General features: G+C 43.6%; 1 protein-coding gene across 1 annotated transcript in view; it reads left to right on the top strand.

The window, feature by feature from the left end:
* Window positions 1-23,909, top strand: part of Arp6 (Actin-related protein 6) — a 57,933-nt gene extending 34,024 nt beyond the window's left edge. Inside the window, exons 7-11 of the mRNA XM_070527736.1 lie at window positions 1,149-1,269; window positions 3,573-3,696; window positions 8,705-8,780; window positions 20,396-20,458; window positions 23,626-23,909. Of these exons, the coding sequence (XP_070383837.1) occupies window positions 1,149-1,269; window positions 3,573-3,696; window positions 8,705-8,780; window positions 20,396-20,458; window positions 23,626-23,755 (514 nt within the window). The 3' untranslated portion in view covers window positions 23,756-23,909. The remainder of the gene's footprint in view (window positions 1-1,148; window positions 1,270-3,572; window positions 3,697-8,704; window positions 8,781-20,395; window positions 20,459-23,625) is intronic.
* The last annotated feature ends 1,216 nt before the right edge of the window (window positions 23,910-25,125 follow it).

Consider the following 25,125-nt stretch of genomic DNA (forward strand, 5'->3'; position numbering starts at 1 on the left):
CTGCGGCAACAATATCCTCAAACACTCGTCTGTCTACACAGCATAGAGACAACGATGCATGCAGGAGCACCGTTATACTGACAGCAGTGCGATTTTCGCGTCATGATGTGGAGAAGTGGTGGTCTACGCTCGGTCGGCGCACCAAGCCTTCTAGCCGCCACAGCAATGGTAACTCCCCAAAGAAGATACTGTATTCGAAACACTGAAAAAATAATGACATCTTCTGTCCACCATGCTCATGCACTGAAGTGTCATTTGCGTGCCCTCACTACGCTTTCCGAATAGCTGTGCAGCAATATAGCGTATTTGCTCACATAACGATTGTTCTTTTTTGTTTTCCTCCGGAAAAATTTGCACAAAGTTTGGGGGGTGCTTTCATTATGTGGGGTAAAATTTTGATAGATTTCTTTTCTGTTGCCACCTCTGAAAAATAGCAGGCACGCGGTATGATTCAGAGTCCGATACAGCGTACAATGTACCAGAACGGCAGCCAGAGCCGAGGCGTTTTGCCATGCCGCAGTGCCTGGATTGGACGCCTGTGCACACCAGGCGTTCAACCTGGCGCTACCTACGACACGGCAAAACGCCTCAGATACGGCCGAATCATACTGCGTGTCTCCTACTTCACGGCACCAAGTTAGGGGCACGATCATTATGCAACAAAAAGAAAAAAAAAACACTTTTTGATTGGAAAAGCAACGGGTGCGTTCGTTGCGTGAGTGCATTCGTTATGAGAGTAACTACAGTATAACAAAGGCATAGTGTTTATGATGGTTTAGCGACTCAGTGTTTCAGAATATCACTCAAAAGAATGATTCAATTACAGAGTAAATTTTTCTCCATTCTGTTTTATGTCCACATCCCTATCATCAACATTCCAAGATTTTGCAGCATCTGCATTGGCACAAGGTGTTTATCTATGAGCCATGGTCACTCGAAACTAATTAGTTGGACTAATTATTTGGTAAACTACAACACATTACTCAGCTCGCTTAAATTAAATGGAAACTAGTAGCGAGTTGCACTATGCCTTAGCGCACAACCGCGTTTACTGTTGACAAGCGTGCTGTTTATGTGCTCATGCCCAATCTAGCCTCTAGGATAAATAAGCGGAAAAGAAAAGAATTGCCCTACTCTGCTCCTCCCAGGAAGCACGGTGCAGAGAACACAGTGGCCCGAGACTACGTCCTACCCGACTACACAGTCATCAAGCGGGGCTACATCCGACCGCTTGAAGAGACCACCGGCAGACCCAAGGACAACGAACAGGTGTGCATGGTCGTCTTGCAGTGTTCTTTCACTCGGCGAGCGAGGCTGTATCTGGTGGGCTGTTAAGAAAGCATGTTGATAGATGTACTACGTCAGGCCCTTCTTGTTTGCATACGAGGGCTGGATTGCAAGTTTTGCATCCGTACGAGATGCCAAGCCAGCAGGGATAAAGCTTTGCAGAAACAATGAAGTTCTCATGCGCTTTTGTGCACTTTAGCAGCTCTGTTCAGCCTCTCATAACACTCTCCAGAAGCAAATTCGATGTTCTGCAAGCTGCATTGTATATCTACCGAATGCTTCATAGGTAGGGGAGTCACGTATAAATTGCTGTTTGGATAGAGGCATCAATTTGTTCAGCCTCAAATTTGGCACAGAGGTGCGAGTTTGGTTCATTTTGTTTAATGTCATGCTTCGATGCAGTACTTGTCTGTGTTCGTCCAACAAACTAGCAGTTCGCGTCATCTGCAGTGAGGCCGAACGAAAGGGGCAGACTTTCTCAACAAAAGAATGGTGACATTATTTGTTGCTGTTAAAAAAAAGCATGGTGTACATCCTGTTCCATCATGGCAGCGATAGATGTCACCACTGTTCCTTTCACTGAAAAAAATTACTTTTAGTCCCTCATCACCGCAGGTGATATGTATGTACACATCTAATTCGGTATGCAAAACATGTCAACTTTGTGTATAAACACAGTATACTAAATAAAATGAGCCACAAAATGTTACCTTCGTGCGAGATTTTAGCATGTACAAGCTAGCATCACCGAGAAGAACCATTTTTGCCCGACTGCCTTAGTTATGCAATATTTCAGTGCGCAAGGCATGACTGCACTATCGGTGAAAATGCGAGTTGTTTCCGTGCTTCCTTCATTACTGCGAGGAATCAGTGATTGAAATGGTGGACCGCGTATTTTACTGAGTAATCACCCACTCGATGAAAAAGATTTGTCAAAGCTGAAACTCTCTTTTAGAAATAGGCAGTCACCATTTACTGTTGCTGCACTATCAAATTTTGAGCTGACCCCTTTTTTAGTCCCCCCCCCCCCCTTTTTGCAAGAACCATTGATGTGTGCACCTCGCTTTTAATAATGACGCGCTTCTCTGATATAGCATTCCATCTTTGGCTAACCGTTGAGGGGCTCACTGAAGCTCCATGATTAGGGTGTGTCACGTTGTATCTTGTGTTGTCATGCTACATGGATGATGAGAATGTGGTTCAACTGTGACTGATTGCCATGTCCATCTGAGCTCACTACACGGTTCAAAATCACATACAGTTAAACCTCGATATAATGAACTTGAATATAATTGAATTCTCAATATAGCAGAGTAACCTTTTGTAAACTTCTTGTCCTTAGAACACCATGCATCTTGAATCTAAATGTAACGGGAGTTTCTTTATACATTATTTCAATACGGTAGACTGCCGTTAATTTGACCCTGATGGGTCTGATGCAACTGATCGATGAAACTGATCGGCGGGTTGAATTAAACAAGCTGCAGAAAAGTGACAAAACGCACTGTCGAATCATTTGACAGCGTCTGCCTATGTCATAACATGCCCTTGAAGCAAACGTACACGTGCCAACTTTCCGTGTGTCCAGAGTAGAAAACTAACGTAAAAATTACATTGAAGCTCTTAAACAGAGCAGAAATTTCACGACCACCCGATTTTGTAGCAAAAAACTAAACATGGGCAAGGGTCCAATATGTGTTGCACAATGGCAGCCAGTCTTCTAAAGTCAGCTTCGCCGCAGTACAGTTATGCAGTATAGCTTACAAACTTCACACTGGCGGTTTGGGTTTTGTATCCGACTATACTGCACCACCAATTTATAGCGCAGCTCTTAATAGCCCATTCCTGCAGTGAGCGTCGGTGGTGTCAGTGTAACCAATCGAATGAGCATATGCAGCCTGCGCACCCTGCTTTAGAGGCGATCTGCCATGCGTGCAAAGACTGGGCGAGCGGAGATGGGCACGGCATTGGGCACTGTCTTTCCGCGCATTTAGTGCTAGAGGTTGCGTAATCTCTAGTTTCGGAGACGCATTGAAGCGAGAGGGACACGAAGCATTTACCCTTGCATTGTCGCACGGCGGGCAACACATCGACACAGCATGGAATTGCATGATGCATACCTATTGCCTTTCTTTCATATGTGACACACTATGTACTTTCGTCCTGAATGTGAAAGCCGAGAGAAGCCTCTCTGGCACTTGCAGCGTGACTTTGTCTCTATGAAATGGAGTATGTATAATGTTTTTTACACCATCCACGTCATCCCCTGTCCCGTTTTTTCACAGCTCCTTCGGTTGAGCAACGAGCGGTTCACGGTTCCCGAGCTGCTGTTCCATCCGACAGACATTGGTGTAGATGAGATGGGGATTCCGGAGGCGATAAACTATGTCGTTGAGACTCTGCCAAAGGGTGAGCACGACTGCTGCTCGTTTTATTTCTTCTTTCACATCTGCTTATCTGCTTTTCCTGACAGCACAGGGGGTCATGTGATGAACTGGTGGACACGCGCTGCCATGAATAAAGTTTAAATGCAGACAGGGAAGCCTAAAGTGAAATGCCTCTTTCGGTTAAAGCAGTTTCTGACCGATGATTCGGGCTTTGCGAGAACTGCCTTGAAGCCTTAATAAGTAGAAAGCCTGGGATAACAGATTAGCCAGAAAATTCTGCAGTACCAAATGCCCTCAAGCTTTGAGTGGGGTGGGGGGAAGGGGCATCAAAGAAGCTCAGCATGTGGGTAAATACATGCACTTTAAAAAACTCGAGGTGGTCAGAAGTAATCCAGAGCAGTGCACTATAGGCCATGTGTTGCATTCAGACATAAAACCTCCTAATTTGATTTGAAAGCCCTACGAAGGTATTTGCAAATGTACATTGGTGTAAAGGGCAGGGGTGTTTGAAAAATGAAATTTCCCAAGCGAATCAAATGCAAATATCGGAACAGAACAACCCCCACACCTTGAATGTTTTCGCATATATATAAGCAAAGTAATCGTGGAGTCTGCGTGGTAAGAAATTTGCAGGTGTATGCCAGCCTGAGCAACTGGCACATCAAGGACAGCGAAGCTGCATATAAACAGGCTCTCGCACCCTTTGGAAGTACTAGGGGTTCATTCATTTGCTGGCTTACAGCCTCGCTCATATTCAGTGGTGGCAGGCTGTTCTTAGTGCCGCTTTCTACGTAGATGGCATTACAGCGCCATGGAGGCGGCGTTCACCATCTCAGCCATTTTAACTGCTAGCCGACCTCCATTGTGGAGCCCGTATGATGCAACATGAGGTGCAAGAATTACCGATTACTAGTTAAAAACAACTGCACATATGTGTTGCTGTCTATTGGAATTAGATCTACACAAGGGAACTTTTATTTTGTAATAATTGTTCATTACGTTTGAAAGCAAATTTGTGGCTTCAACACACGTCATGTTACGTTGACATTTCATATCAACCATGCTGCCACATGAAAACTGTTGCTAAACCCCCCTAACAGCTTCACTGTAAGTGAAGGAGAATAAAGAGGCTTGTTTACCTGATGCATATATGTGATGCCAGTTGCAAAATTATTTTAAAGCTAAGCTTTCTTTCCTCTTCCTTCGACTTTTGGCCTGCTGCTGCTGCTGTTTTCTTGAATACCATGTCGAGGGTGGTTCAGAGCATAAATATGTATGGCAGGAGCGTGGCAGCGAGGAAAATAAATGCGAGAAACTCATTTGGACTTTTCCATTACATCACATATGCACATTGACCTCTGGAGCTCCCTGGGTGCCGTCACATTAGCCTGATGGCAAGTGTAGTTATCTGTGACCCCCCACCTCAAATGCATTGCAGAAATTTCAGTGCCTACTGTTGCACTTACGTGCAAGTCCAGAGGGGACATAGAACTGTAGAGGAGGGGGGGCGAAGGCAGAGAATGGGTAGAACTCGCGCAGTTGCGAAACGAGTAACAGCCTTGCCACTTTCGCAGTTCCCATACATTGGGGGTGGGTGGGTGAGGGAAAAGATGTCGTGAGAAGGCAAAGGAAATGAAGGTTGCAGGTAAACTGAAGATATGGCATGGTATGCTTCTGCTATTTCTGAAAAATGAACACTGTGCAAATTTGTCAAGCAGACAACTGACACAGGGCATGCAGATGCATAGCCACATTAAAACACCGTAGGGTCTAGGTGACACTATGGAAGCTCTCGCACATCAAATCAACACTTCTGTACCCGCCGTGGTAGCTTGATGGCTATGGCATTACTTGAGGCCCCCGGGTTCAATCCTGACCGTGGCAGCAGCATTTCGATGGGAGCAAAATACAAAAGCACTAGTGCACTTAGGTGTACATTAAAGAACACCAGGATGTAAAGATTAATCCAGAGTCTGCAACCATGGCGTGCCTCATAATCTGATTGTGGTTTTGGCACGTACAGCCCCATAATTCATTTAAAGTTTAACATGTCTGGGCGACAATGCAATCTGCCATGTCAGGCATTGATAGTGTTCAACTCCATAAGGATTATGAACAGTGGCACACAACAGCGCCTTAAGCAAAAATGTCTCCCTTTGTGTTCTACATAATACACACGCAAGGTGATGTTTAACATCAACTCACCACTCTTGTATTGGACTAAACGCTGATGAAATTACACATTTTCCGTCCACATCACTGCAAATTATTGACCAGACTGACCATTTCAGTTGCCGCATCCCCCCTAAGGCATAACACAGGTTGTGTATTACAGTCTACTCTCATTACAACGTACCCTGATAATCCGACAAAAAATGTGTTTTATCCGACATCCATAATATCCGAAACGTCTCACTTCCGAAATTTTTGTCATGATGTCTAACAACTTTATTGCAAAGAGTGAGTGACAAACGCCCAAAGCAAAAACTAGCAAAAAAGTCACACTGTCGCCCGAAAGATGAAGCATCGATTGTGATAGCAAATTAAGCAAGTGCAGCAGCAGCCGCGAGTGAATTGACCTTCCTGCCGTGTCTTGCTTCAACCCGAACTAAACGTCGAAAGCACAGCACATACGAAGCTATCGGCACTGGATGCACTTTGTCCACATCGCAGATCGCTTTCAGGATGCAGTGGTAGAGCCGTAAGCAGCAGCCACCAGAGTCGAACCTCCCTCTCTCTTGCCTACCTCCCCTCCCGAGTGCCTTGCACACAATAGAAGACAGCATGTTTCCACCCCGCCTTCCTCCCTTGTGCATGGATATTGAGCCGCGATCATCGGCTGACCTTCGCAAGTCAGTTGTCAGCCCGTGTCAACACTGCAAAACTATGTTTATATGCCCGATTTCGAAAAAAATTGCCGCTCATTTCGTACACTGCGGCCAATAGTTCATTGTAGCGTGGTTCATTAAAAGCAAATTTCGTTGTAATAATAAAATAGTAGAATGAACTAAGGCTTAAATATGGTCCATTATATCCAAAAGTCTGTTCTACATGGGTCCATGGTAACGAGGGTAGACTGCTGTATATGTATGCTGTAAGACCATTGTTGTACATGAATTGAAGCAGTGTTCTGTGGTATTGTTCTCATGTACCCAGCGATAATAGCTGGTCGTGGCACTGTATCATAAGCCAGCTTGCAGTAGGAGACAGGAGTTCCACTTGAAAGCCGGGACATGTCCATACTATACTCACAGACAACTTCTTGTGGCTTTGAAGGGAAAGCTAAGGGAGCGTGGCCACTGGAGGTGTGTTAACACGCCAAGTAACCTGGCAGTGTTTTACAATGCATTTGGTCGCTCAGAACAGACGCTGAATTGACGCAGCTTCCACGTGCAACAGTTTTGCGCTTGCCCAGACGCTGAAGGAAAAAGCCGCGAAATAAGTAAACCATTACACTCAGTGGTCATGATCATCATCAGCAGCCTATTTTATGTCCACTGCAGGACAAAGGCTTCTCGCTGCGATCTCCAATGGCCACCCCAATTTGAAGTCTGATAAGTTCAACTTCCTGCACCCTGCTTAGGTCACCTGGGAGGGAACAAACACATGTGATTAGGGTGCTTGTGTGCTGCCGGAGGGAATTTTTTGGATGCAGAGTTCATATCTGGTTACCTTAGGAGCTTTGAATGGGAAACAACTGCTTTCAATTATCATGTGCACCATGGCAGTGACAGTAATGAAACAAAAAAAAGGACGCGTCAATGTTGTGCTCATTGAAGGAGAGAATTGTAGTGACTTTACATGACCACATGTTGTTTTAAAGGGATGCGCACATGGCTGAACTTGCCAAGCTAAAGAAAATGTTTTCTTCAATTGAGACAGCAGATTCGTATATAGCCACCTGAAATTGAAGCGTCTTTTACTGAATGACTGAAAATTACTGGGTAGAAGTTACTCGTGCATTTGCACAAAGACTGGTGCCTCTGCACAACCTTGGTTACTAGCACCAGGATCATTTGGAACAGTCATCAGTTGGCATCAGTCTCTCTCCCTGCAAGACTTTAACAAGTTCCTTTGTCCCTTATGTCTGAGCAGGAATGAATGCAGTCAACAACTTATATTTTTGGATGCCCAATTTCGGATGCCTTCACGTGAGGCACTGTCACAGTACCCCATAGAGTCAATGTGTAAGAACGTTTGAAATTTTGGACACAAAAACTCTTCGCCTCCAATTTTCCGGACTTTTCGCCATGACCGCAGGTCCGAAATGGCAATTGATCGAAGCTACCACAGCTGCCATTTTGATTGTCTTGCCGCCTCGAACAGGCACTCTGGCACGCAGATCCGCTGGCAGCTGTAGCCACCACTGCGGCAGCACTAGGCCTAGCTACTTCGACGTTCACTACAAAGCTTCTTTCTCTTCGGTGCTGTGTTTTTCAGTAAAACAATTTGCCGCTTTTAGCAATGGCGCCGTCTCCGCCTTTGTAATCCTCGCCGATGGCTTTGAATCCCGGAGAGCACGACGCGTTGCATTATGCTGGTTCGCGAAAGTTAGCTTCGCCTCAGTACAGCCGCATATGCGGAGAAGCATATCAAGAATGGGAAGGGGCAATTGTCACGGGACACAGTATGTATGCCTTAGCTATACACACGTGCACCCGCAGGTTCCTGTCACAGTACGAGCACCGATACGCCTAAGTGCATTCGCACACCTTCAGAGCTATTTCGGACGTGCCTGTGGCGATTTGAGCCCCTTGGGGGCGGTAAAAGGCATGCATTCATTTTGTCGGAATTCCCAAATTTTAGGACGTTTTCGTGGCCCATATGAAGACCGAAATCGGACGTTGGCTATATTAAACAATGTTGCATAGTGAAGTGCTCTAATCTAGTACGAATAGGATAGCAAGGAGTATTTGATTCGTATTCGAAATTTAGAACATTTGCACATCCCTACCTTTAGGATTTGCTCTACACTGGACTGTGTTTGTTTCTTGATATATGCACTCCTTTCTCCTTTCGGTGACTTGCAGAAATGCGACCGCACATGCTGAAGAACGTTCTCCTGACTGGCGGGAATGCCTGCTTCCCTGCCTTCGGGGAGCGAGTGTGAGTTCAAATTATACTCTGCTTTTAACGAGAATAGCATTCTTAGCATTGTCAGACAAGTTTTCGTTCTGGCTATGTAGCTATCTAACTATCCCAAAATGTGGGCTGATCACAAAGATGATGCAGTCTAAACTTATGGGCCAATCCCAGAAATCAATGCAGTCTGTGGGGGCCATTTGCGTGGGTATGTGCTGCGGTTCAGAAAGTTTCGTTGAAGCTAACCTCGTTTATTTATTATGCATGTGCCTCTGGGTATTCGTAAACTACATGGCAGTGGCACAAGAAGATGCAGCATGTTCAGAGGGAATTGTGAGAGAGTACTCGAGCTGCGGTTCACACCTCGTGCGTGACACAGTCGGGCTATTTGTGTACTTGAATAGTCATTGTAGGTGACTTCTGCCCAAATTTCGTTTTGTTGATTCACTGGTATGTTCAGCGGAAGCATTGTTGCGAGCTAAAAATCTGAAATTTGCAACTTGAGTCTTTGACAACTGTTATAGCTTGTGCTCAAGCACCCCAAACACAGCTGAAATATCCAAGCTGTGGTTGGAATATATTCGGTGTGCAAGAAAAAAAACATTAAAATGTTTTATTGAAGCCACAAAAAAAAGAAAGAACAGCAAATAGCCATTACGTTCAGGCTATGATCGATATAAAACCAACTGTTAATTTGTTGGTCTGAACAGATTTTCAAAATATTGCCTGTGACAAGTAGCACATTTCGGTCTGCTCAGGTGGATTACCTGAAGAGGTGAACATTAATTGTGTGATAAATAGCTGTGTCCAAGTGACAAAACAAAGATGCTCACTGATTAACATTGAAATTTATTCAAGGAGCGATGCTCCAATTGCGAAAATGAAGCTACGGTATGTCTGCATTGCGTAAATTTAAAAACTAGCACCACTTTCAAAGTGTCAGTCACCAAAATCTGTTAATAAACACATTGACTTTACAGTTAATCCTGAACTATGTGATGCACATAAGTGCACCTAAAAGCACACTTTAAGGACCAATACAATCGGCTTCTGTTAATTCGACCTTAACAGCACCGACGAAATTGTTCAATTAACCAGCAGGTTGAATTAAAGGATGTAAGAAAAACACCAATACACATTGCTGATTTATTTATTTGGTGGTATTTGCCCGATTCTAACATGTCCCCTAATCAAACGTACGCCCACTTTCTATGTGTCCAAAATAGTAAACTAAGGTAGAAATTACTTTAAAATTCCTAAACAAGGTACAAATCTAAGCAAGAATGATTGTTGCATAATGGCGGCCGGCTTTCTAAAGTTAGCTTCGTGGCATCACTTTCTTCAAGTCAGTTTTACGTGTTATGCTGAAAAGTACGCAAACGTTGCGAAGGTTGTTTTGGTTCCGTGACCGATTGCATTGCATATGCAATTTTAGATCCAATTGTCTTTCAGGAAAAAAAAAATTCACTGTCGATTACAATAGTCCCTGATGCGAAATTTGAGCGCAGCTATATACATGTTTTTGTTTCACAGTATATTGGCTGGTGTGGACAATCTTGTCTCGTGGCACGTTACCAATGAAGCGACTGCCTTGCTAATCGGGAGATTGCGATAGGCAGCACATAGGTGAAGCATGGCCATGATTCACGGCAGCTGCCGCAGAAAACCTCTGCTCAAGCAGCTCTTTGTTTCCATGCAGACAACACACGCTACTCTGGCGCCATCTCCTAGCCATTGTCATCGCAAAGTCCCTCGTGCACTGCACTCTGCTTTCTTCGCTCTCGCCGCTTTTTTCATTCCCCACTGCGCTCCACATTTGCTCTCATATTCCACCGAGCTCGGTTACGAGGTAGGACACTGACGCTCGCCACAGGAATGGGCACCTAGGAGCTGCACTCTAAAAAAGAAGGTGTGCATTATAATCGGGTAAATACTGTAATCAAACATTGTGAGCTATGGTTATTACAGTCGCCCACTGATTTTTCAAACTCTAAACATTCGAACAGGCTCGATTATCCAGTCTGCTTTACGGCGCTGCCATTCTCCCCATAGACCATAATGTAAAACAACTGCCGAGAGTTCAGACGCCTTGCAACCTCTCGTCTAATTTTTCGGACACTCCTTGAGCCAACTCGATCGAGAGCACCATGCACCAACTCTGAGCGGTGCATGGTTCGACTTGCTGAATGCCATTTTTGTTTTGAACGGAGCTCCATGAAGTGGTGCTACTGCAAATCCCCGCTCATCATCATCGTTTCTGCCTGGTTTGATAGAGTGGCTCTACAGCAGTTCCGGTTTCAGCTTAGTAAGCCATGTCAAGGCAATCCGGCAGCTGATTTGTTTCTTTCTTCGTGCATGATGCTGCGAGTAGGCCACTTTTTTCGTTTGTGCGACTGGTGTTGGCGTGACGGCGTGGTGATGTTTGCTTTGTATGCTGTGTCGTTGCGATTGTGCAACCGACAGTGCCCGCGCAGACTGCGCTGGGGAATGCCGTCAAGCAGGTGCCGGGAGGCCTAGGATTTGTCGCCTTCCGATGAGCCCCCTACTGATGCCGAAAATGTTCTGCCGAGACCTGCACAGTGGCTGCTTTGCGATTCCGGACACCGTCTCATTTGACAGTCTCACAGGTGTTGATACTTCTGTACTGACATGCGCAGAACTCGACAACGCCGAAATCATTCGTCAGGTTTCTGGTGCGCAGCTGGGCGATGACTTTGAGTCGGAAGATGACGCACCATGGTGCCGTCGCATGCGGAGCTTGTACGAGTAGTGACTGTGCTTTCAGCCACCTATAGTGACTGTACTACCCTCTCCAAAACCCTCTCCGAGAGGCTTATCTAATTGTGCGTAAATGGAACAGCATGCAACAGCGCATTCACGATTTCTTCAAGCCTACTGTCGAGCCTGAATAAGTGCGTGGAAATAAAGGATTTTTTTTTTTCTTCTTAATCTGCTTTTTCGGACATTTCCGCAGTCCCCGTGAGGTCCGAATAAACGGTCAGTGACTGTACTTGAAAAATCTTCCTAGGGCAGGCTGAAAATAAGCATTTTCGATGAGAGATTATGTGTGTTCAACGCATTCACTGTCCCATTAGCGCTGCCGAATTATCCGGCTAAGGCCAATTTGAGGATCAAAAGAAGGAAAGTTTGGGTTCATAGAAATGAATGAGCACTAGCTGGGACCTTCGGTCGAGATCGAATTAAGATCAAATTACCGTATTTACTTGCATAATGATCGCACTCGTGTAATGATCGTACCCCTGAATTTTGTCGTCAAAATTTGATTTTTTTCTTTCCCTTGTAACAATCGTAGCGATATGTCATGTGCCATGTCTAGCTAATGATGGTCGTACTTACCATCTGTCAAATGCTACGCAAACGACTCTTGAAGACATACCAAGCGGTCTGCACGCACCCAACATAATCATGCAGATGCCCCATTTGATTCCTTTCATCACTTTCCGCACTTCCTTGAAAAAACTTGCCTCGGCTTTATTATTTGTAGGCTTCATAATGGTTTTGGTCAAGAACAACAACATAAAGGGCGCCTTTCAATTCTCTTCGTCTGCACTCGTGGGCACGCAACAAGTTGTGAGCAGCAATGATAGTGGCCACGTTTACACTGATACGTTAGAAGTATACCCTATTTATGTGCCGATGCTTGTAATGCAGCTAAGATATTCGCCCACCCTTAGCGGAAACATGCTATATTAAAATAGCAGTGAAGACAAATGCCGCAGTTTCCACAGCATGCCCATCGTGTGTTTCTATGTCACTGGCAGCTAAGTGCGCCCATCTGTGTTTCTGTCTCGTCAAAGTGGACATGGCTACATTATAATGTTGCAAACTTGCCGATATTAATGATGTTATTCATTAGTGATATGGAAGAAACTGTTTCAATGCGCATAATGTACTCACGAGAAGAAAACTAATCTCGTTCGGTGCATTCGGCTTGCTCCGCCAGTCGCCATTTTTGTTTTCGTGTCCCGCACCGACAGTGGCAGCCGCCTGCTTGTTTACCCATTGTCATCCTGCAGTAAATGCGGGATTAAAAAAGAAAATGTTTCTTTTCGTGGTATATTAACCTGCATAATGATTGCACCCCTGAATTAGCGTCAATTTTTTTTACAATAAAGTGCGATCGTTATGCGAGTATATAGGGTAACAGCTGTGTTTTGAAATTGGTGCTAGTTATACAATTCTGCTAAGCAAATGTGACTTGACTACTGCTCAGCTTCGATTTAGCAATTGGGACGTGTGCCCTAAATTCAATAACGAAAATTTTGATCAACTCTTTCGTTACCACGCCTATTCAACTCGATCACCAGTGATCGATGCTTCAAATCGCTGATTTCAACATGTTGCAATCATTTCTCATGCACTTCGTGCAATCCAGTGCTTAGTCTAGGCAGTGCACTTGTAGAACCAGTTTAAATTTTCCCGCTCTGGCGACATTCTGATTTTTGATGCACCTTTTTAAGACTCCCAGCAAGTCAAATGTTGAATCATATTGTTGGCTTTGTTATCTGACGGTGTTGAGTGGTGGTAATTACCCGAAAATGATGCCAGCTATTCACTAGTGAGCGTTGACTTGGAGTGTAGGCGGTTTTATTCCAAGAAAACACATTTCTGAAGGTCTGTGGCATGTCCAACATGTATACCTGGCCTTTACAGCCAGGTTGCAGCAGTTTTGGTGTCGCTTCTCTTGTTAAATCTGCCAGAGGGCCGCATCCGGTGTTACTATATCGCTACAACACCAGTCGCTTCGGTCGCTGCCATGGCATTGTCGTGCCACGCGACTGTGCCGCGCGGAAAGTGTTCTGCTCAAAAGTATTCTGCACTGTATTCTTAGTCCAAAGATGACAGTACCTCTGCTTCAAGTTCCGATGTTTCAAGTCAGCCCGGGACGTCCGCAGCTGCTCACCGGTGAGCTACCTTTACGGCCTTGAGCAGTCACCGACGTCCGGCGCGCTTATCTGCCAACCTTTGTGCACAAACTTAGAGCTATTCTTGTTATCTGCAGGGTCCGTACGTCGCTAGGCCAGGATGTGCTGCCACCGGCTGTGAAGAAACTTCAGTTCACGCCCACAAGGCCGCCTGGAGCACACCTCGGCCCAGCACTTCGGAGCAGTGCAAGACATTTTACAACGGCGCGCAATTTCTTCCTTCTGTTCTTCACTGCAGAAGTGATACATACTATTTGCAAGAACACGAACAAATATGCTTGGATGCATGTTTTGGAGCTTCCAAGCTGTGCTGAAAGAGATGGATCATGGAAAGAAGTGACTCCCGACAAACTAGTGAAGTTCATTGGACTGCTCATTTATATGGGCATTGTGAACATGCCACGCATCCACCTTTACTGGAATACCAGTAGGATTTTTGCAGGGCTTCTTCCGCGGAAGGTTTTGCCAAGGAGGCGGTTTTCTGCACTTCTGCGCTTCCTAAGTGTCACTGATCCGGAGCGACTACTGTAGCTTCGCACGGCAAGCTGCACCGCATACTGTGGCTTTTGCAACACGTGAATACTACTTCAGGAGAACTTTTTCAACCTTCGCAGAACCTCTCTGTAGATGAAAGAATGGTCAATTCGAAAGGAAGATTGTGTATTCGGCAATACATGCGGGACAAAATTGTTAAGTGGGGATATAAATTGTGGGTGCTTGCCGATTCGCCGACTGGCTATTCCGTTCAATTTTATGTGTACGCAGGCAAACGGGAAACAGCTAGTGCAAGTGGACTAGCATTTGATGTGGTGACGCAACTGTGCAATAACTACCTCAATCAAGGATACGTTATCTACATGGATAACTTTTACATGTCTATGTCTCTTTGCTCACTTGCTAAATCACAAAATCAAAATCCTCGCTTGTGGCATGACACGTAAATATGGTTGGTGCTTCCCATCTGAACTGAAGGACGTGTCGTGGGAGAAGGCAAAGAGGTGATGCTCGGTGGCTCCGACGGAACAACATCCTCTGTTTGCAATGGAAGGACAGGAAGGTTGTCCACATGATGTCTACAGCGCACACTGCCAACAGGCATGTTACAGCCACAAGAAAAGAGAGAAAAGGGGGCGTGTGGACTATCATCCCAATTGAGAAGCCACTACTGATTGACGACTATAATTCTGGGATGCTTGGTGTTGATAAGTCGGATCAGCTGATTGCATCTTATAATGTTTTGATGAAGTGCGTGAGGAAGTGGAAAACACTCTTCTTTCATTGTATTGACATCGCTGTTGTGAATAGCTTCATTATTTTTCAAGAGCACCGCCAGCAACACCTCTCGACACCAGAATTTCAAATGAGCGCCCACTTTGACCAACTTTTCGGATGGAGCTCACCCAGCAGCTGCTCGAGCTTGAAGATGAAGAGGTGGCCCAAGTAGATCCTGTCCCCAAAAAAGTGCCGCACCATCCGCAAAAGATGCCAAAAAGGTGAAACTGCAGGATGTGCTACTAGGAACGAAAAATTGAACAAAAGACGAACGTTTTCTGCGAAAACTGCAGAGTGCACCTGTGCCTCACGAAAATGAGGAACTGCTTCACCGCATGGCACAAGTGATGAAGCTGTTCTCAGTCTGTAGTTTTTTTTATGTAGCTGAAGAACGGCGTGGTACAGAGAATTAATTTTTTAGACGGTGTTCCTGAGTCATTGATCTTCAAAATGTATATTCTAAATTTTCTTTGTTAATAATGTGTATGTAGATATTGTGCCTTTTCTTTCTCGATTTTATCAACTCTCCACGAAGAATGGCACTTTTCCCAATTTTTGTGTGTTCCCTAATAAATGTTTTGGTTTGTAACTTTAGGTTTTTGGAAAGAACATTCCATTATGTGCAATTTGGCATGCTGCAGCGTGTGCTGGAGTATTATTTGTACTGGCAAAAAATTTCTTCCAAGACCTATGAAAAATGGCCATTTTCTCGCGGTAATGAAAGAGTTAAGGAATTCTTTTATTTAGTCTCCTGGACTGTGCAATTTGTCGCACAAGTAACGTCCGGCTCTTCAGGTAATCTACATAAACAGGTTGAATAGCGCTACATGTGCTCCACGTCATATTTAAAGACGTGTTTGAAGTAAAAATAAACAAACACATGGTTTACAAGGTATCTACATAAACTTTCTCCTCCTCTTGCTAGAGAAAGACTTAAACACTATAAATGATAAGTCCTCCCATTAGCATGTTTACTGAAGCATAATATTCTTGAGCTTCCCAGTTCACGTCAGGCACCTCTGCATCTTTCTTCGGATCCAGATAGATGGCGCCGCTTCCCTCACTTTTGGCATGTTGTAGCAGGCGTATTTGGTGTTCACTGAGCTGCTTGGTTCCTCGCCATGTTATTCTCTAATGAGGCGCACCGCACTGGGCTATCACCAAATATGAGCAACAGGTTTAGGAAACCGTCCCAAAGGAGTACTGACGAAACATCTTCAGCATTTTTTTTTGTTGTTGTTGCTGCCTTAAATAAAGTTCATGGACATGTCATCATCAGCCTGGTTACGCCCACTGCAGGGCAAAGGCCTCCCCCATACTTCTCCAACTACCCCGGTCATGTACTAATTGTGGCCATGTTGTCCCTGCAAACTTCTTAATCTCATCCGGCCACCTAACTTTCTGCCGCCCCCTGCTACGCTTCCCTTTCCTTGGAATCCAGTCCGTAACCCTTAATGACCATCGGTTATCTTCCCTCCTCATTACATGTCCTGCCCATGCCCATTTCTTTTTCTCGATTTCAACTAAGATGTCATTAACTCGCGTTTGTTCCCTCACCCAATCTGCTCTTTTCTTATCCCTTAACGTTACACCTATCAATATTCTTTCCATAGCTCGTTGCGTCGTCCTCAATTTAAGCAGAACCTTTTTCGTAAGCCTCCAGGTTTCTGCTTCGTAAGTGAGTACTGGTAAGACAGCTATTATACACTTTTCTCTTGAGGGATAATGGCAACCTGCTGTTCATGATGTGAGAATGCCTGCCAAACGCACCCCAGCCCATTCTTATTCTTCTGATTATTTCCGTCTCATGATCCGGATCCGCCGTCACTACCTGCCCTAAGAAGATGTATTCCCTTACCACTTCCAGTGCCTCGCAACCTATTGTAAATTGCTGTTTTCTTCCAAGACTGTTAAACATTACTTTAGTTTTCTGCAGATTAATTTTTAGACCCACTCTTCTGCTTCGCCTCTCCAGGTCAGTGAGCATGCATTGCAATTGGTCCCCTGAGTTACTAAGCAAGGCAATATCATCAGCGAATCGCAAGTTACTAAGGTATTCTCCATTAACTCTTATCCCCAATTCTTCCCTATCCAGGTCTCTGAATACCTCCTGTAAACACGCTGTGAATAGCATTGGAGAGATCGTATCTCCCTGCCTGACGCCTTTCTTTATTGGGATTTTGTTGCTTTCTTTATGGAGGACTACGGTGGCTGTGGAGCCGCTATAGATATCTTTCAGTATTTTTACATGCGGCTCGTCTACACCCTGATTCCGTAATGCCTCTGTGACTGCTGTGGTTTCGACAGAATCAAACGCTTTCTCGTGATCAATGAAAGCTATCAATCAATCAATGGACATCTATCACAACTATCAACTATCACAACTATCAGTAGACAACTATCAACTATCAATCAATGGACATGTAAACCATAGAAAAAAATACTGCCAAACCTATTTGCTATAAATATTTTTTATAAATAGCTTTTCTACGAGACAATTACGCTTTCATTTCTCTATATGTGTAGCATATGCCGTGACGCCATGGCATAGAAGGTGGGCAGTGGGCGCAGGACATTGTGGCATTTCGCGCTCCCTCCAGCTCATGCAGTCATCTGCTATGTTGCTACATTGAGCTGTGCTATGAGTAGTAGCATGCAGATGACCAAGGAGATCGGAGAGAGTGCCAAAACATTGCATTGTCTTGCCCCCCACGTGACCACCTTCTACGTCACGGCGTCACAACACATGCACTTATTGGGAAACGAGACCAAGATTGACTTGCAGAAAAGTTATTTTGGTTAGACTTCCATTAATTCAGCTCCTGTGAAATTGTTAGCGTAATTGCAGAACAGTTGTGTCACATGTTTTCGGCCCTCTGGAGACTTGCATGCATAGCATGACGAACTGGCAGAGCGGTTAGTCTAGGTGTAGGCCACCATCCCGTTTGTCATGGTTGCACAGCTGTTCGAGAAATGCATGATATCAAACACATTGGATTGCCAGAAAACGACATGTGTTCTGTATACAGCAATAAAAAGTTTTATTTATTTGTAATTGCCAGAATCAGAGGCATGCTATGTCTTTTGTTATAAAATTTGGTGTACATTTGGGAGCAGATTCTTATTTTGCTACAAACCCATAAATACTGCATCTATTAGAATCAGAGGTGCGTTGCTATTGGAAAAATACTACAAAATGAAACAGTGGTGCATTAGACACTTTTTATACCGCTTCTTTAAATTCAGCCCATAGAATAATCCGGCCAATTTTGTCAATCCCATGTGAATCAAACAGAAGTCAGCTGTGTAGTAAATTATTTAGCGCCCTCTGAGAATTGCCAGTATTTTTTCTGGGGTTTCGAGATACAAGAATTTCTCTTCCTGCAAAATATGAAAAGCAAGAAATGTCACATCAATTATCCTTTAACTTTTGTATCGAACGAAGGCAAACATAAAGTCAATGTCTAAGACCTGATACCTGGAAGTCTCTGGCATTTTCGCTTCAAATTTTCTGAAGCACTTCCTGCCATGGTGGCTCAGCCATAGTGCCCACGTTCTCACTGATGAGCAACGCAAAAAGAAACTTGCCTATCTACTTGAACCACATTATAATGCTTGGTGGTTATGTAAGCAACATGACAGCGTCAACGTAGAGACATGCAAGCATCAACTGCCAACTGTTTGATGACAATTCCAGGCACATAGCAAAGGAGACTTCTTGGGAAATGACGAGGTTCTGAAGAATGCGGGGATCAAACAAGCCTGATTTTCTGTTACAGCCCTGATAAGGATATCGACAATGAAGCCATGGAAAGCGTAGCGGAAATTGATAAGTGACACTCAATTGAAATGTAAATATTTATTTATTTATTTATTTATTTATTTGAAAATACTGCCAGCTGCTTTTTAGCAGCCAAAGCAGGAGTGGTACATAGAAAATACAAAGGGATACTGTACAAGCAAAAAATGTCAAAATAAAATTCGAACACAGCAAGCTCACACACAGTGCTTCACAGATCATACTTGTCATATTATATCAAAGGAAATCATAGCAAAGGAAAAGGGAAACGAAAGCGAAGGAACGCACGGCTTGCCACAGGTGGGAGCTGAGCCCTCATCTTCTGCATTATGAGTGCAGTGCTTCACCAAGTAAGATAAGGGAGTGCTAGCCAACATCCCTCGGGGCCAAGGCGGCAAACGTGGGACATTCTTTTAACTGCAAGCATCACATCATACTTAAGCTTAGCAGCAGGCAACTGGCCAGTCTTCTATCTTTCCTATTTTACCTTTTCTATTAACCATTGCAAGTTACCTTTTCATCCAGTTTCACTTCCCCCTTTTATTGTTTGTACAATTCAGTTAAACATGAGTAAGGCGATGTCTGCCGTATGCACAACAGCCCATTTTTATTCTTGTGTAAGTTTCCTTCGCATGATTAGGGTCCCCTGTGAGTAATCGACCTAAGTAAAGGTACGCCTTCACAGACTCTAAAGGCTCATTGGCAATCCTTAACTCTTGTTCCCTTGCCAGGCTATTGAGCATTATCTTTGTCTTCCGCTTAATAATGTTCAACCCCACTCTTACACTTTCTCTATTAAGGTCCTCACTGTAGTCACATTCCATACACTTGGGTTGTTGTCGCAGCAGACGCACACACACTTTACACATTACATGCACATACTTTGTGAAAGCCTTTTTTGCTGTGCACCTAAACCATCATTGAACAGTGGATAGATAGTTGGTGATTGTCTGTCTATATACTCTCTCTGTTTTATACTGTTTATGTATGCCAAGCAGAGTAGTGTCTAGCAGACCTAAACTGTGACTTGTCTAAGAAGTTCTTGTGGAACATATTATACTAAGAATTAGGTGGAAGTGCCAATTTAGTTGAGACCGGTAACATATTTCAAAACTCTGTTTTCATTAATTTTACTGTAAGAAACTGATTACTGGAAGGAAAAATGAAGGCCAAACTTTCATTTTGGGAATTTTGTGCTGAAACTGCAGTGCCAATATGTCAGTGTGATTTCAGGTATTTCAATGCATTTTCTCAAATTTGGGCCATTGTAGCACAGTAATTATTCTCGAAACTTGCTACGTTCAGTGCTTGCTTTCATTAAAACACAATTTAGCCCATGGTTACCTATTCAAGATTAACCAGGCCCAAGCAGACATCAAAATCCATGACACAGTGGCACGCACCTTTCTTCTTTGGGTGTTTTCTGGCTTATCAAGCTTCCTCCGATGATAAGAGTGGCTGTTTTGGTATTGTGGGCATGTAATTTACTAATACATCTCAAATAATTTCTCTCCCTAGTGTTCCATTGAACACTAGGTGATCAAATTATGCCACACCTATTTTGCCTTCTGCTATCTCTTGCACGCCCATGTTGCAAGTGGCACTTTTCTTCTATGACGCAGGTACACCGACCTGCGCTCCCTGTGTCCCGAGATCTGCGAGGTAAATGTCACAGCTCCAGACAAGTAAGTCTTTTACCAAGCCATTATTAGCACATGTTGCATTGGCTTCAAGCATACCTGCCACAATGGGTCAGTACAAAAATCGTTGTGAGGCTATCAAAAGAACCTAAAAAAGAAGCCTCGCCTGAGCCACCAAGGTATAACAGGCTAGGTCGGTACAGTGGAACCCCTGCCCACCGCGGTGGCCTAGTGTGGTGCTGAGCTGCTAAGCACAAGGTCGTGGGATCAAATCGCGGCCGTGACGGCCACATTTCGATGGGGGCAGAATGCAAAAATGCCCGTGTACCTTGCATTGGGGGCACATTAAAAAGATCTCCTTGTGGTCAAACTTAATTCGGAGTCCCCAATTATGGCGTGCCTCTTAATCAAATAGTGGTTTTGGCACACAAGACCCCAGAATTCAATTCGACAGTGGAACCCCATTGAAAGTGAAGGGCCTGATGGAATCCCGAATTTGTTTCTCGTTCGGTATGCCTTATGTACTTCACGATACCTTACTCTTATCTTCAATAAATCACTAACTTCCGGCATAGTACCTTCATCATGGAAGATGGCTATGGTGCTTCTGTTACATAAGCCAGGTAGTAAGCAGCATCTTTCTAAGTACCGGCCGATATCTTTAACACCATATTCATGCAAAATACTAGAGCATGTGATATACAAACTCATTATGGAATTCCTTGAATCAAATAACATTCTCTCTAATGTACAGCATGTATTCAGACGCGGTTTTAGCACCATAACACAACTTGTCGAGTTCATGCATGACATAGCTTCTAACCTGGATAAGGGATTTCAAATTGACGCTATATTTATAGATTTTTCCAAAGCTTTTGATACTGTACTTCACTCATAACTACTGTCCAAACTAAATGCCATTCTTAACAACCCTCAATTAGTGAACTGGAGAGTTTTTTGTCTCACCGCACTCAATTCGTAAGCTTTAACTCGATCAATTCCTCGCTGGTGGATGTGTCATCAAGCGTCCCTCAAGGCTTGGTCCTTGGTCCTCTACTTTTCTTACTGTATATTAATCATTTGCCACGTGAGATATCATCTAAAATCCGAATGTATGCAGACGATTGCATATTGTTGACATCATTTCATCTCCCTCTGAGCATGTTCGCCTTAGTGAATCATTCGTCAGATTTTCTAAATGGTGTGAAACATGGCAAATGAATATTAACATCTGTAAGACTGTCGTTATGTCCTTCTCTAATAAAGCTAACCTGTTCCTTTTCAGCTATGAATTTAATGATAATTTAATTCAACACGTTTCTGAATATAAATACCTTGGTCTCACGTTCACCACTAACCTGTCCCGGTCAAAGCACATTGATTCCATTACGAGTAAAGCTCTACAAAAACTCTGTTATTTACGTCATATTCTGTCTAATTCTCTGTGCGACACTAAATTACTGTTATATAAAAATATTGTTCACCCTACACTTGAGTCTGGTAGTATCGTTTGGAATTCATACAAGCATTACGAAATAGACAGAGTTGAGGCCATCCAAAGAAAAGCCATTAGATTTGTCTACAGACGCTATGACCACCAGTTCTCACCATTGTCAGTCATGTCCTCACTAAACTTAACATCTCTCGCCGAACAGCGACACAATTCTTTAAAATTTTTTCATGGCATTATTCACTCATCTTCATGCCTCTCCAGTAATAAATATATCACCGTTGCAAAAATCTCTTCTAGTAGGAGACATCACGCGCTTAACATTACACCATTTTTTGCACGCGCTAATACTTTTAAGTATAGCTTTTTCCTGAAAACAATTTAAACGTGGAATTCGCTCAGGAACCAACCGTTCTCTCCCATTAAATGAATTCTTGTCTGTGCTCCCTCAACATTGCACCTACACTTTCTTTTTTTGTTGCCTATTGTATTTCTTGTATTATGGTGTATTATCCACTCCTGCTATAGCCCCACTAGGGGCTGCAGTGTGTGTAAATAAATAAATAAATAAATGAATATGTTCCTGACTTTTACGTTTTCGCACTGGTACGTCACCTTTTCGCAGTCCTGACTGTAAGCCCATTGACTCCTATGTATTTTCATATGATACATCACCATTCTGTGATGTTACCACATCTTACATTGTATTTGAATGCGACGGTCACTTAAGTTTATCAGTGCAGAGAAAAATTCGGAAGTATGAAACGCTGGACATATGCATTTGTCACTCCCGATAAACATGTCATTTTCAGCTGGCTCCGTAAAGTCAACTTTGCTGCAACATCGCCGCAAAGAAGCATCCTTTCGTAGCGCGCTATACTTTAGAGCTGCAAATGCCAGACAATGATGAAACTCACAGAAAACCCTACGTACATAAGTAGTAATGTGAATCTGATGTTAGACACCCAAAAGCCACCTTTGCAAGCCGTGTTGGAAGGCAGTGGCTGCTGTATTGTTATTACGTATGCTGAAAATGTGAGCACAAACTCCCTTTCTTGATTGGCCCATGTGCCATGGTGCTTGAATCATTGCAAGTGACGGATAAAAAGAAGTACATATTGTACAGGAAAAGTAGTTAGGCTGACCTCATATGTTGTCTTCACAGGCTATCTTTTGCATTTATTGGATGTTCAAGGTATATAGAAAATTATCTCCGCCTTTCCTTTGGCTTTAAACAAATGCTCTATCAAGCAGTTACTTCTGTCGCCTTGGACAAGATACCAGTCCATATTGTGAATACTCTGGTGTGGTAGAAATGGTCGAGCATTTCTTCTAATAGTTCCCGCCTGTAGAGATGAAAGAGCACTTTATCAATGTCAAATGGACATAATTTTTACAAAACCGCTAACACTGAGAAGCACTTCAGGCCCCATGCCTTGCTCTTCTATGTAGCATCAAACTTTGAAATTCCCGTCATATTTTCGAGCCATTGGCTTGTTTGAGAACCTCTAGGAATTGCTTCACACATACACACATGATGATGACGATTTTATTTTTATATTGCGTCGTATGCAAACATGAAATCCACCGTTCTCGCTATCTAATTTTTATTTTTTCTTTCTCTCTTCTGCGTTCACAATCACATTACTTCTATATACCCCATCCTCTTACCTGTGCGGAGTAGTGGACAAGCAATTATACACAGGAACAGAAATATCTGCATTTCATTAAGAAGCATTCTCACTCTCTTGATTGGTTGCAGTCCCATCACATATGCATGGCACGGTGGTGTCATGGCCTTCCAGGATCCCGACATGAACAAGCTGATTGTGACCAAGAAGCAGTACGAGGAGAACGGCACTGCTTTTTGCTTGGAAAAGTTTGACTCGTGACGTGCTTGTGTGTGATTTACTTGGCGTATTTCCGTTTCTACAGCTCCACAATTATGGATGTCAGTGTGGTTGATATTATGTGTATGGTTGTGCGGAATGATGGAAGAGTGTGTTGAGTGCATGGGACCATAATAAAAAGAAACTCATTTTTTTATTCTTGCTTACTGATCAACCGATGAGCCGGCTATGCTGTGTACCAACTGTATGTGCGAGGTCATAATGAAAAACATCTTGTCTTCTGCTCACCAGGCAATCTGCTTGAGCAGGGAAAGTTGAGCTAGGCCATGTGAATTCATTGTGGCCAAAAAGCGCAAGGAAACGTACACTGGGAAGAAGGGACAGACTTGCTGCCACAAACACAAGAAACAACAAGCAAAAACTAGAAATCATGACATATCCAGCAAAGCCACCACCTTTAGCAATAACATGATTGGAGCCTAGCCTATGCACTCATTCCCACTTTGATATTGCGATAAGCCTCAATATTCAACCTAGTGAGAGAATGCTTATTCTTAGCCAGCTCTGTAGTTTTCTGTAGCTTGAGCAGCCTATGTTGCACTTTATGGGCAGCTTTTTTTCTGTATGAATGAGTGATATGATCAGGCAGTGGTGATATTTGACATTTATTGTCAGTCAACTGACCGGGAGGAGGTATCTTAGCTGACAGGTATACATTTGCCCATAGTTTTTGCTTATCCATAAGAACGTTAAAGAAGGGCAAACAGAACTCGGACAAAAAAGGCACGCACGCACTCAAGCTTTCTCTCATGCTCTCATAGCATGTGCTTTCATGTCTATTCGCCTGTAATTAATGCTATCATTGAACTTACGGAATCCTGTTCAGGGCATCAAATATAGTGGTAGCCACTGTCAGTTGTGAAATAACTCAAGTTGCTCTCAGGGCACGCAGCTCATTTAGTTCACTGCTATAGTCGATGTTGGCGTGGAGTAGAGCTAGAATATTGGGTTTCTAATACTCAGGGTCTCAAGTTTGAACCCTTGTCCAGGCTGCTATATTTTCGCACTTAGAGCGCCGGTTTATAGTGCCTAAATTAAGGCTTCACGTGCCTAAAAAACTGGTCTCTGTATAGTAATTGTGCTTCAGTAGTTAAACATGTGTAACACATATAGATAGTGTTAGAATGTTCAGGCACCGCTCACTCTATGCGAGGACCATAAAAACCAACCTTTCTCCATACGTGGTTCTTTCCTTGTCCGTTATTGCGAATCATGCCAGCAGCACAAGCCCATTTCTGACTCAACTCACACTTTATTTAAAAGGAGAATTAAAAAAAAAAGTTGACAGTCATTTTAGCGTATGCTAAAGAAGATAAAGGCAAAGGCCTTCGTGCTCCTGACACATTCATTAC

The sequence above is a fragment of the Dermacentor albipictus genome, chromosome 10, assembly GCF_038994185.2.
Source record: "Dermacentor albipictus isolate Rhodes 1998 colony chromosome 10, USDA_Dalb.pri_finalv2, whole genome shotgun sequence".
NCBI classification, from domain to species: domain Eukaryota; kingdom Metazoa; phylum Arthropoda; class Arachnida; order Ixodida; family Ixodidae; genus Dermacentor; species Dermacentor albipictus.